This window comes from Delphinapterus leucas, chromosome 17 (assembly GCF_059928025.1).
Source record: "Delphinapterus leucas isolate spDelLeu-1000000601 "Yukka" chromosome 17, BTC_Dleu_Yukka2, whole genome shotgun sequence".
Classification (NCBI taxonomy): domain Eukaryota; kingdom Metazoa; phylum Chordata; class Mammalia; order Artiodactyla; family Monodontidae; genus Delphinapterus; species Delphinapterus leucas.
The window spans coordinates 42,428,355-42,441,002 of record NC_143145.1 but is presented as its reverse complement, the minus strand read 5'-3'; the positions used below and the strand labels follow the sequence as shown (position 1 = coordinate 42,441,002).

General features: G+C 37.6%; 1 protein-coding gene across 11 annotated transcripts in view; it reads left to right on the top strand.

Annotated features, from left to right (window-relative positions):
- The window catches only part of ESRP1 (epithelial splicing regulatory protein 1), a 56,758-nt gene extending 45,216 nt beyond the window's left edge, over nucleotides 1-11,542 (top strand). For 6 of the 11 annotated variants that reach the window (XM_089898912.1, XM_022584540.3, XM_022584539.3 and 3 more), the window contains 3 exons: nucleotides 1,130-1,280; nucleotides 4,813-4,922; nucleotides 10,029-11,542. In XM_089898912.1, coding sequence (XP_089755038.1) covers nucleotides 1,130-1,280; nucleotides 4,813-4,887 — 226 coding nt within the window. In that variant the 3' untranslated portion in view covers nucleotides 4,888-4,922; nucleotides 10,029-11,542. The remainder of the gene's footprint in view (nucleotides 1-1,129; nucleotides 1,281-4,812; nucleotides 4,923-10,028) is intronic. The other 5 variants (XM_089898911.1, XM_089898910.1, XM_089898909.1 and 2 more) reach the window with 3 other exon arrangements.
- Nucleotides 11,543-12,648: the final 1,106 nt, after the last annotated feature.

The following is a 12,648-nucleotide window of genomic DNA, read 5'->3' as shown; positions in this document are numbered from 1 at the left end:
TAAAGAATGCTTAGGGAGATTTCCCTGGTGGTCCAGTGGTTAAGACGCTGTGCTCCCGGGCTTCCCTGGTGGCGCAGTGGTTGAGAGTCCGCCTGCCGATGCAGGGGACACGGGTTCGTGCCCCGGTCTGGGAAGATCCCACGTGCCGCGGAGCGGCTGGGCCCGTGAGCCATGGCCGCTGAGCCTGCGCGTCCGGAGCCTGTGCTCCGCAACGGGAGAGACCACAATAGTGAGAGGCCCGCAAGACTCTGTGCTCCCAATGCAGGGGGCCCGGGTTCCATCCCTGGTCAGGGAACTAGGTCCCACCTACCACAACTAAAGATCCTGCACGTGGCAACGAAGATCCTGAGTGCCACAACTAAGACCCAGTGTGGCCAAATAGATAAATAAACATTTTTTTAAAAAAGAAGAATGATTAAGTATTCATGTGGCTTTTGTTCCTTGGAGGTAATTGCCCCAGATACACAAAGAGGACCCATCATCAATTTCCCCTCGTGTTAATGGTGGTTGATGTAGTTTGTTATGCATCCCTTCCAATTTACTTGTTCCCTTCCACCCCCCACACATTTTTTTTTCAGTCAGGTTGGAAACAATAACTCATGGGTGCTATAGTACTTTGCTGTCGTATTATGCTCTACTTACTGTGTTGTACATTTGTGTATAGGAGTAAAACAGTCTCTTCTTTGGAGCAATCATTTTGTATACTTTTCGGTCTCTGTGGCTATGGTTTCTATCATTCCTTTGCGTTCATGCCTTTTCATGCCTTAGTATTCCTGATAACTAGCCAGTTAATCATCAATGAGCTCGGCTTTGGAAGCGGTGCTTTGTGGTTGAGTGGCTGCAGAAGTTTCCTTCTCTCCTTCCTTCATTTAGGACTCTCAGACAGAACTGGATCTTTGGGGAAACCCTGTATTTAACTCTGCATTAACCCTTCTATCTTTCAACTTTCGGCTTTTGTGGAGCTGTGGGACAGAATAGCTATGGTGTACTTGTCTTGGGAGAGATAACTCTAAGAATTCTAAGAAAGATCACCTTGAGAAAGTCTGTTTCCTTAAGTAACTAATGTTTTTAGAGTAAATATTAGACATTGTCTATTTCTATTGGTTCACTGTGCTTTCTCTCCCTTTAGCCCCCCAGGTTCGCCCAATAGTCTTGGCTACTTCCCTACAGCTGCTAATCTTAGCGGTGTCCCTCCACAGCCTGGCACGGTGGTCAGAATGCAGGGCCTGGCCTACAATACTGGAGTTAAGGAAATTCTTAACTTCTTCCAAGGTTACCAGGTCAGTACCTTGAAGAAGAAAAATACTCAGTGCCCTTATTACTTAAGTTGATGTGCCTAAAGAATGCAGCCAGGAAAGAAGCAAATTCTCTGAAACTCGTGTGTACGTGTTAATAAATAGATTTTCTTTATGAAGAACCAGAGTCAAAGTCATGGGGACTAGTTGTCTGAGTGCTAACTTCAAACTCATCCCTTTAATAGGATTGGGGCTTTTCCATGCTGTTTTAATTACTTCAGCTTAATCTATTGATGCTTTGTTTTTTTCCAATTGGGCTGCTTTGAGAAAGCTCTTTAGGGCACGCAGTCATGTGGGTGTTTCCATCTATAGTAAGATTGGCTAAGAAGGAATTTTCCTCAGACGTGGAATTGGAGTATTTAAAAAGTAGCCCGAGGCCTCTCTGCCTAATCTGGAAAAATAAGGGTGACTCAGTGAATCTTTAGATGGTAACTCCTTAAAATGAGCTATAAGATATTCAGTGAGTCTTTTATGATCTATTAATTCTTGTGAAACTGATATTTACTCTTGTCAGTTTTTCTACGACTGTCTGTGTCCATCAGCTGTTCTTTGACTTAAGAACAGCTTGGTAAGAGCTCCTTAACAGCAAGCAAAATCTTCTCATTGTCATCTCACCTGAGCGGACACCTTTCCTTCCTTAAATCACATGGTTAGAACCCGAACTCCTTCCTTTCCTGCAACGTCTGAAAATCAGTACCTTGCAGCCTTTTAATTGCACTAAAAGCAAAAATGGTCTTTCCTCCTGGAGCTGAGCCGTGCTTGAGTCTTCAGAATTGAGAAGCACTTGTAGGCATAATCATCAAATCCTAAAATAGCCCTTGAGCATTTACAGTACAGCATGATAAGGGCTGTGCCTGCAGGTGCCATTTCACTCTTAGAACAGGTTTACAAGCTCTTGGTATCCATGAATCATGGAGGATTGTGGAGCTCACCTAAAATGATGTCAGTGGGGATGCCCCGAACCTACCAAGTTACCATGATGGAATATTTTTTGACAAATGAAGAAAAGCTGTGTCTGATAGTGAAAGACTGAATGAAGGTGGACAAAAGTTATCTTTTGTTACTGCTTGGCTTAGCACATTCTTTCCAGAAGTAAGCTATTTTTCAGAGATCAGTAGATACTTTACTTCTTCCTTAAACAATTATGCTGCCTGTTGGAAACCCTTGCAGGAATAAAAATGTTACTTTCCGAACTTCGTATCTGATTCACTAGATTATGAAAAGAGTAGAGAATTTTACTGAAGGCTATTGAAAAGATTATTTAATCTCATGGGGAATACATTTGAGATTTGTATTTTCTCCCATGGTTTTCCAGTTCTAGAAAGTATAAGCAAAGTTTCAGGTTTTAGTAGTCAGTTGAATTAATTTCTTTTGTTTTGACTAATTAACTTTTATTACATTCACACTGAATAGAATTAAGTGGTCATACACATATATTGATTATGAGAGTAAGCAAAATTGCTCTTACTATGAAGAGTGCCATGGCTGGCTTTTGTGGGTATTTATTATACCACAAACACGTAATAGCAGCTATTTCTAGATTTATGGCTAAAAGGTTGACATGCTTCAAAATTAAGATAAATGCTACAGACTGAAGTTATTTTATTTAAAATTTTTATTTACTTCTTTAAAAGATTTTTTTGATGTGGACCATTTTTAAAGTCTTTATTGGATTTGTTACAATATTGCTTCTGTTTTATGTTTTGGTTTTTCGTCTGCGAGCCATGTGGGATCTTAGCTCCCCGACCAGGGATCGAACCCATACACCCTGCATTGGAAGTCTTAACCACCAGATGGCCAGGGAAGTCCCTGAAGTTATTTTATCTTCTGGTAGCTTCTAGGGAATCATTCAAGGTTGGAGCAGACCTAGTATAATCAGAAGCACAAAGATTCTGTGAAATTATTTTGTCTCAAGGCATTTGCCTTCATTTCTGAAGTGCTTGGAATTTATGAACTGGATCAATAAAGTAGGATGACATAGGAACCTGAATTATCTAATTCAGTATATCGTATTATTCTTCAGTAGTTTGAGCTTTAAGGTAGTTACAATGCATACTTTCAAAATCTTTTGTATATAACCTAATTTCATATCACGCTTACATAAAAGCTGATATTTTCTACTGTGTTTAAGAGTCCTTCCTTGCCTTCTTATTTATTTTTGTCTGTTCTCAGTTATTTTAGTAATAGCCACTAACTGTGAGAGTCTAGATTCTTTTAGATATGGCTTTGTCACAAGACAAAAATCAATGGATGGCTTTTAAAAAAAATTGTTCTCAAGTGTAATCTGTGTCTGTCTTTACCTATGGTGCATTTTTTGCTGTTGCTGATTTCATGGGAGGTTTTCATTTGATTGTTGGTTATTCATGATTCATCCTACATAATTATATAATTTACTTATGTAATTAAGCAAATCCTTGGTAGTAATTGGTTGAATGAATGAAATCTCTTAATGGTTTCTGTTTCTGTCTTTTAACTATATATATATATTATATAGAAAATGGCATATGTCATCTTTATAAATGTTATTTTTAATTTTGGGGTGTATGTTTCCTCTATCCTCAGCAAAATTCTTTCTATAAAACTACTCCAACTTAATTTTTCCATACTTCATTTGGGGTCGAGGAGGCTGTAAAGTTGGAAAGGGCAAGGATTTACAAAAACGGAAGAATTCTGGTGCTAAAGCAAGATGCAGGACATGGGTTCTGCTATCAAATCTTCATTCTTGTAAAAGTACCCGAGTTAGGCCCATTTTGATAAATGAGATTAATAGAATGAGGATTGAATTTACGAAGGCAAAAAGACTACTATAAAAATATTGGTGATGAGGATGTCATTCTGGTCATGGAAATAAATCTGTGTCTGTATTTTAGTTGATGGGCCTCTTATTCTGAAATGGGCTGTTAGGTATCCTTATATAAGTCCTTTAACTTTTTCACTTGCTCTTTGCATTAACCTCTACCGTCAATGGCTTTGCGTTTTCAGTAGTGCTAGTTTTTGTTTCTCCTCGAAGTACTGACTTTATTCATTATCTCCTTGGGCCTCTCACTGCTTTTTACTTGCTGCACTGCTGAGAGAATTAGGTTGATATTACAAATATATCTAATACTATTTAAAGTTCACCAAGTTATATAGAGATATTGGGCTTATTGTAGAATACCTTGAAAATAGTTGGTGCTCAAATATTTGATATCTAGTCACACTTGTGGTGTGATGGAAACTGTACTATTATCAAGATCTGAAGTGTTTGGTGGCGTTGCAGTACGATGTTCCTTTTCTATCCACGTGTTCAATCTAACTTCCGTCCTAGTAGGGATTTTTATGGTATTTAGACGAGTTAAGTAAGAAATGACGACTTGGGATTAGCAGTTACATATATGGCTTGTATCAGCGTTAACTTGTTTCCTATGGTCTAAATGTCCTATAATTCAGTTGGTAGATCTATTCAGTTGAAATACTAACCATCCATAGTGACAATTTGTCCATCTTTTGATCCTGTTTGTTTTAACTTGCATTTTAGTATGCAACCGAGGATGGACTTGTACACACAAATGACCAGGCCAGGACTCTATCCAAAGAATGGGTTTGTATTTAAGGGCCCCAGCAGTTAGACCATCCTCAGAAAAGAAGGTAAGGCTCTATGATGTGAAAGTTAAATTATAAAGGGCCAAACAAATAGAGGTCAAGAATCTCAAAGTGTTTTTTAGAAGTCAGGTGGCAGTTGCCATCTTCCCTTCATGTGATGTAAGAATGTCAGAAATCTTAGAAGGAATGGAGACTGGAATTAAGGTTGTCATCTAAGTAGATAGTATCTAAGCAACATATATGGAAATACTTTTCCATTTGGAAATTTATTCATATCATGTGGAATACAGGTTGGGTATGCTTTCTTTCTTTTGTTTTTCTTTTTAATTGAGGTAAGAATCGCATAACATAAAATAAATCATTTTAAAGTATACAATTGAGTGATTTTTATCAACTCTGAAAGAAAATCCTACACCCATTAAGCAGTAGCTCCCAATTTCCCCTCCCCATAGACCCAGGCAGCCAATCTGCTTCATTTCACGTTTTTGAGGTTTATCCACGTTGTAGTGTGTATCAGTACTTCACTCCTTTTTGTGACTGAATAATATTCCATTGTATGGCTATACCACATTTTGTTTCTTTCATTTATCTGTTGATGGGCATATGGGCTATTTCTACCTTCTGGATATTGTAAATAGTGCTGATATGGACAATTATGTACAAATATTTGAGTATTTTAAATTATTTTGGGTATATATCTAGGAGTAGAATCACTGAGTCATATGATAATTCTATCGAGTTGTTTACACTTTTTTTTCCTAGTTTCATTTTTTTTTTAACGTTGTGGTAAAGTAATACATAATATAATACCATTTTAATCATTTTTAAGTGTATAGTTCAGTGGCATTAAGTACATTCACATTGTTATGCAAACATTACCACCATCAACTTTTTCACCTTCTCATACTGAAACTCTAAATACATTAAACAATCTCCTTTCCCTCTTTCCCCAGCGCCTTGGGAACCATTATTCTCTTTTCTGTTTCTATGCATTTGACTATTCTAGGTACCTTATAAATGGTATAACACAATATTTGTCCTTTCATAACTGGCTTATTTCACTTAGCATAATGGTTTTAAGCTTCATCTGGGTATACTTTTAAATATGCTCCATTCCAAAATGACTGTGAGGTTTTTGTTGCATGTCTTTCTTCTCTTTTAAACTAAATCTAGAAGACCCAATACAGCCATCAGTCAGTCAATCAATCAGTCAATCAATAAAAGAAAAAAGTCACACTATCTGTCTTCTCATGTAGCCTAGTCCTCTCAAACCAGCCAATATTTGTTGACTGCCCCAAGAACTACTGTAGATATGCCTAATTTTTTTGGTCATAAAAGACCCCCAAGGACAGCTCACAGTCTATTAAAGATGCCCAAGTTTCCCTCCAGAGAAGGAGATTGTGATGGCGGGCTGGAAAGAATGCCTTCTCAGATGGCCAGGGTTCTTGTACCCCCCACTTTCACTGTGAGTTCCAAGTCTCAGACTCTTAGGATCTCAAAGGGGCAGGGTCAGCTCATAAATTTAAATCTGTCAACAAGTGCTTCTTAACTATATTTACAACTATATTTTGCATACATATGGAGATGATAATTCTTTAGAGGTGACATTTCCCTTCTCTGTAAAAATTGGGAAAAAATCTCTTCTACATATGTAACATTTTTGGGGGGTGAGAATTAGGGGGATTAATGAGTATAAAGTTATACAAACTAAAGTTCTTTATGTATACAGATAACTATCTTGTTGCTGTGATCACAATAATCATTACACGGGCAATGTTTTTGACTACTATCTACATTACAGACATTTTTCAGATTTCACCAGTATTTCCATTAATGTCCTTTTTCTATTCCAGGATCCAGTCTAGGATTTCACATTTAGTTGGCCTGTCTCCTCAGTGTCCTCTGGCCTATGTTAGTTTCTCAGTCTTTGCTTATTTTCTAGACCTTGACAATTCTGAGTTATGCTGCTTTTGAAGTCTTATGGGCTGTCCTTTAGTTTGAATTTGTTTAATGTTTTTCTTGTGATTAGGCTGGGGTAATGGGTGTTAGGGAAGAATACATAGAGGTGAAGAGCCCCTCTCATGAGATCTCATGATACGTAATATCTGTTGTACTATACCCACATGACCTCCCTGGTGGTATCAATTTGATCATTGGGTAAATGGCTTCATCCATTCAGGCTGTCCTAACGCAATTCGATGGACTTGGGTGGCTTATAGACAACAAATATTTACTTTCTCACAGTTCTGAAAGCTGGGAAGTCAAGATAAAGTGCTTATAGTTTTCTTTGCTTTTTTGTGAAAACTTTTGTCTGTATACTAGGTATTTTTGGAGATTCTTGCAATATATTAAGCCTGGTATTCTCACAACAGCTAAATTTTATGCAAAAAAACAAAACAAAACAAAAAATCTCCATGTAACTCATTTGAAGAGTGTTTTTTATACTTGGTCTCTTAAGTGTATAGTTTAGATTACTTTGTGGATTGAAAAATCTTTTTTTGTTTTTTTTTGGATCAATATTTTAGTTTTTGGCCCAAAAAGTCAAGGTATCTTTTGTTTGTTTTTGTTTGCTTGATTTTAGAGATTTCAGTTTTGTTTTGTTTTTTAAATATTTATTTATTTATTTAGCTAGCTAGCTAGCTAGCTAGCTGCACCCGGGTCTTGGGCACCCAGGGTCTTCGTTGCAGCATGTGGGATCTTTAGTTGTGACATGCAAACTCTTAGTTGCGGTATGTGGGATCTAGTTCCCTAATCAGGGATTGAACCTGGTCTCCCTGCATTGGGAGCATGGAGTCTTAGCCCCTGGACCACCAGGGAAGTCCCTCAAGGTATCTTTTGGATCAAAAAAGTAGCTTTCAAAATTGGACAAAACTTCTGTCTTCCTCCTCCAACTAGTATTATAAAAATGGGCAAGAACAACAGATAAATGCTGATTCTATTGATTTAAATGACAAACGGGCTTTCTTTGATTAAAGAATCTGAGTTATGGGTTTTATTTTATCTTTAATGTAAGGAAGAAGAAGCTGTTCTTCAGTCCTAACAAAAAAAGCTCACCTATGAATTATACTTTCAGAAAAGAGATGTCAGAATTACTGGGAGGAAATAAAATATTACAACTAATCAGAATTGCAAGCTTTTTTTTTAAGGGGTTTAGGTTCATTGCATAGGGCATAACACCAGTTGGTGAAATCCAGATATCTTAAAAGAATTCTTGGTACATAGTACTTTTAATGACAGTTTAATGCAAAATACAACATTGTATGTTTTAACACAGACCTTACTAGAAAGGAAAGGCTGATTTGTGGATACTTGCAGTTGTAGCTTCAAAATTGTCTTTGCATAATAGTGTTTGCTTTCCTGCAGCTAAAGGGGAATAGGAAACATTTTCTCCTTATTAGTCTGAGATTTTCTATTTTTTGCTGGCAGCTAGGAATGTGCTCTTTGCTAAATGCTAAAATTCCATTGGATACCACTGGGATTAAAAGGCAGGTCTGAGAAGGTTAAACTTTTAATTTCTTCTGAACTCTTCCACATTTTGACAAAATATGAAGGTATAATTTTCAGCATCTACAATGGTTTCCTACTAGAACACTAATAGTATGGGCTGAGAATGAGGAAGGTAGAATTCATTGACTCCGATAACAGACAGGTCCAGAGTTGACTGACTTGGCTGGATCCAAGGGCTCACTCTCAGCCAAACTCTCTCCATGACGTACTCCCAGCAACTCCTGCCTTCCCACCCTTCCAGTGCAAGTCCAGAGGAAGCCAGGAATTCAGTGTCACTGGCCCCACTTTAAGTCCATCTCTGAAACCACTGTGGCCAAGGATATGCAGGGCTCTTATTGGCTGTATCTGAGTCACTTGTTGGACTCAGCAGTAAAGTTGCCTCTTTATGGCCTTGAGATTGGGTGAGGGGCAGTCATTTAAGGAAAATCTGTTGCTATTGCCAAAAGAAGGACAAAATAGTTACTGGACAGTAATGTTGTTGGGTCATTGATAGAGATTTTCTTGTCTGTACCAAGGAGGAGGTTTCAATGCATAATGTTTAAAGCTAAATGTTAACTATGGTCACTTTGTAAACCACATTTTAAAGGCGAGTTCTAACAAATAAATGTTTCTCTGCTCTTAAAGTACCTGAATCTAAATCTCTACCAATTTTGGAATCTGTTCTAAAAGCAAATCTAGTCTTAACCACAGTTACAAACTGGCCATATGAATAAGGCTGAACTCTGAACAGCTATCTTTATTTCTATCTTCATTTCTGTTTCTCATTTACATGTCACATGCCTAGTTACAGTTTTCATTTTAAAGATTTTGTGTGGTGTATAAGAAAAATAGCACAGTGGAACTAATTTACATTCAAATTCTAGATCTTCCAATTATTGGCTTAATTGCTCTGTGCCTCAGTCTCCCCATCTGTGAAGTGGGGATAACATGGTAATATAATAAGGTGGTTGTAAGGATGAAATAATCCACATAAAGGTGGCTTTTATCGATTAGTCACTGACATGTAGAGCTCATGTTTGCTACAGTGTCAGTGTCATTCCTCAGTGCTTCCTCTTTTTTTTTTGGCCGCCCCACACGGCATGTGGGAACTTAGTGCTCAGACCAGGGATCGAACTTGTACCCCCTGCATTGGAAGTGAGGAATCCTAATGACTGGACCGCCAGGGAAGTCCCCTTTCAGTGCTTCTTACTGACACAAATATTCTTGAAATTTTTTAAAATTTCTTATACTAGAATTTAATTTAAAATTTTTGTCTTAATGGTTTAATTTATTTTTAAAATGGTATTAAACCTCTAGTATCAGTAAAATGTTCTGATAACTTGGGAACCCAGAATAAGGAATGAGGAGAATAGTCTCTTCACAAAAGAATTAAGTGGGGAGGTGAAAACACACACGTCATCCCATGCATGGTAATACAAAGGGTAGGGTATTGTGGAAATGCCAATTATCGCATAAACTTCACTTGTCAGCACTGTATTCCCTGAGAATTTGCTGGGTAAATCCCAATTCTGTCTGTGTAAAATAAAAATTTGGACTACCTAAAGGCTTTTTCAGACCGTTTAGAATTCAGAATCTCTTTTTTTATGGCTACTAAGAATTGTAAAATTTAGAGACTATAATTTTTCCTTTGTTCATTTTTTTCAGTGTTTGAAAGATGTATGGTGATCCTGAATCCTTCAGACATAAGACAACTTCTAGCAACTTCAGGAGAAGTTTGTCTACACTCAGCCTGCAGTATGTTCAGCAAACATGATTGGACAGTGGGCCTGTGCCCTATCTTTTGGTGGAGTGAAAAATTTGAGCCAGTGAAGCCAAATTCTTATTGCAAGCAGCATGCTTGGCTCCTTGCTGATTGCAAATAGGCATTTAAAATGCGAATTTGAAATCGGGTGTCTCCATTACTACCAGCTAACGTGGCATCAGAGGTGTTTCCTAAGTTTTAAGTCTTGGGGGACTAGTGTCTACTATCTCCATCAGGAACTCTGTTATGGAAGCTTCATTTTTGTGTGTTCCCACTCTTTTCTCCCCGTCTTCTGCACAATCACGTGCTCTTCCTAAGTAACTCAAGAATAAGGTCCTGGAATAAAGTCACAAACTTACAAAAAGAAATAAAACTAATATTTTCCCAGTCTCTTGGCCATCACAATGTCTTACAGTTAAAAGCCACCAAAACTATTTTTAAAACACCTTGGAAGAAGTGAGATGAAATGGTACACCCACCACAAAACATACATAGTTAAAAAGTTGGATTTTTTTCTCAGTAGGTATCAATTGTAAATAAGAATGAACTAGGGGCCAAAATGTAAAACCAAAAATGAAGCAGCTACGTGTAGTTAGTAATTTCTAGTTTGAATTGTAATTGAATATTATGGCTTCGTATGTATTATTTTATATTGTACTATTCCCATTATTGATGGTTTGGACTTTAATAAGGAATTCCATAGTTTTTAATATCACAAAAATGAGATATTTGAACAGTGTATTCTAGAAAGCAATATACTAACTAAAGTGAATGCTTGTATATATTAAGATAGCCTTAAAACTTTTTCTCTAATGCCTTAACTGTCAAATAATTAAAACTTTTAAAAGCATAGGGTTATAGTCAGCATGCTAGACTGAGAGGTAAACACTGATGTGGTGAGAACAGGTACTGATGCTGTCAGTGTTTAGCACTATGTGTTTAGCTGTGTTTATGCTCCAAAAGTGCAATATTAGACACTAGCTAGATAGTACTGCTGCCTCGTGTAACTCCAAAGAGGAAACAGGATTTGATTAATTGAGTGCACGTTTCTTTAATTTACTCATATTGTCCTTAGCTTGGATGCAATGCCATGCAGATTTATGTGGCTGCTATTTTTATTTACTTTGCATTACTTTAACACCTTGAATGGAGAGCCAAACATTCCCTCTTCACTGACCAGCAATGGCCCTTTAACTGCAGTAGGAGAAATAAAAAGAAAAAAGAAAAACCATTTTGTGTGAAAATTGGTGATAACTGGCACTTAAGATCAGAAAAATAGTTCTTTATACTTGGCTACCTTAAGATGCTGTCTGCCCAAAGCTCTGAAAGACTTTAAGATAGGCAGTAATACTACAATACTACTGAGTTTTTGTAGAATTGTTACATTTGATAATAAAACTTGCCTGTTTAATCTCAATGTTTGCATTCTGTTTTGTTATTATAGAAGAGTTAAGGGTAATGGTGGAAGGGTGTGGTGGGTAAAGCCTTTTTTTCCTGAGGTGGTAGGATATTTACCTAAGTTACTATAAGTATTTGTAAAAGCTATCAATGATTAATGCATTTCAGATACAGATCAAACAACTATCCTTAGAACATAAATCACTGAGACTTTGATTTTGAAATTCTTAAGTTATGGTAGTGATAGATACTAATATGTGGTCCTTGCATCTTATTACTAGGGCTCTATTTGCTTGACAATTTGAAAACCTATTCAAGCCACTTAAGCCTTTTTTAAGGATTTTTTTAAAAAATTAATTTTTGGCTGCGTTGAGTCTTCGTTGCTGTGCCCGGCCTTTCTCTAGTTGCAGCGAGCGGGGGCTGCTCTTCGTTGCGGTGTGCAGGCTTATTGCAGTGGCTTCTCGTTGCAGAGCATGGGCTCTAGTCGCCCGGGCTTCAGGAGTTGTAGCACGCGGGCTCCGTAGTTGTGGCGCACGGACTTAGTTGCTCTGTGGCATGTGGAATCTTCCCGGACCAGGGCTCAAACCCGTGTCCCCTGCATTGACAGGTGGATTCTTAACCTCTGCGCCACCAGGGAAGTCCAAGCCATTTCTTAAAAGCCATATAATAAGAGCTAGAACTTTAGTGTTTCTGAATCCCACATGCTCCTCCATTATTCCAATAACTCTTTGCTAAGGCTGAGTTCTCCAATATTCTCGCTAAGCCAAATTTACTTAGGACCCTGGTTAAGTCTTGTGTGACTTACAACCACTTTAGAGTTACACATATTGTCAGTATCACTTATTTGATGTATATACTCTTTATAGAGTTCAATTCCAGATTTAGGTTATAACCTCAAGCGCAGGAAGTACCTGTATTTCCCTCAATGTCTAGTACATTTCTACATACATGTTCTTGTTAAGCATCCACCAAATGAAGTTTAGTTCACCTAGACAGTTTTTCAGTCTCAGTCCTTGCCAATGTCATTTATAAAAATGAAGCAATGTCTTTCAATTTTGTGCTTCAGCTTTGGGTCTCTGTTATCTGCGAGGAGGCAACAGAGCTCTCTAGGCAAGCTGAGGTTCT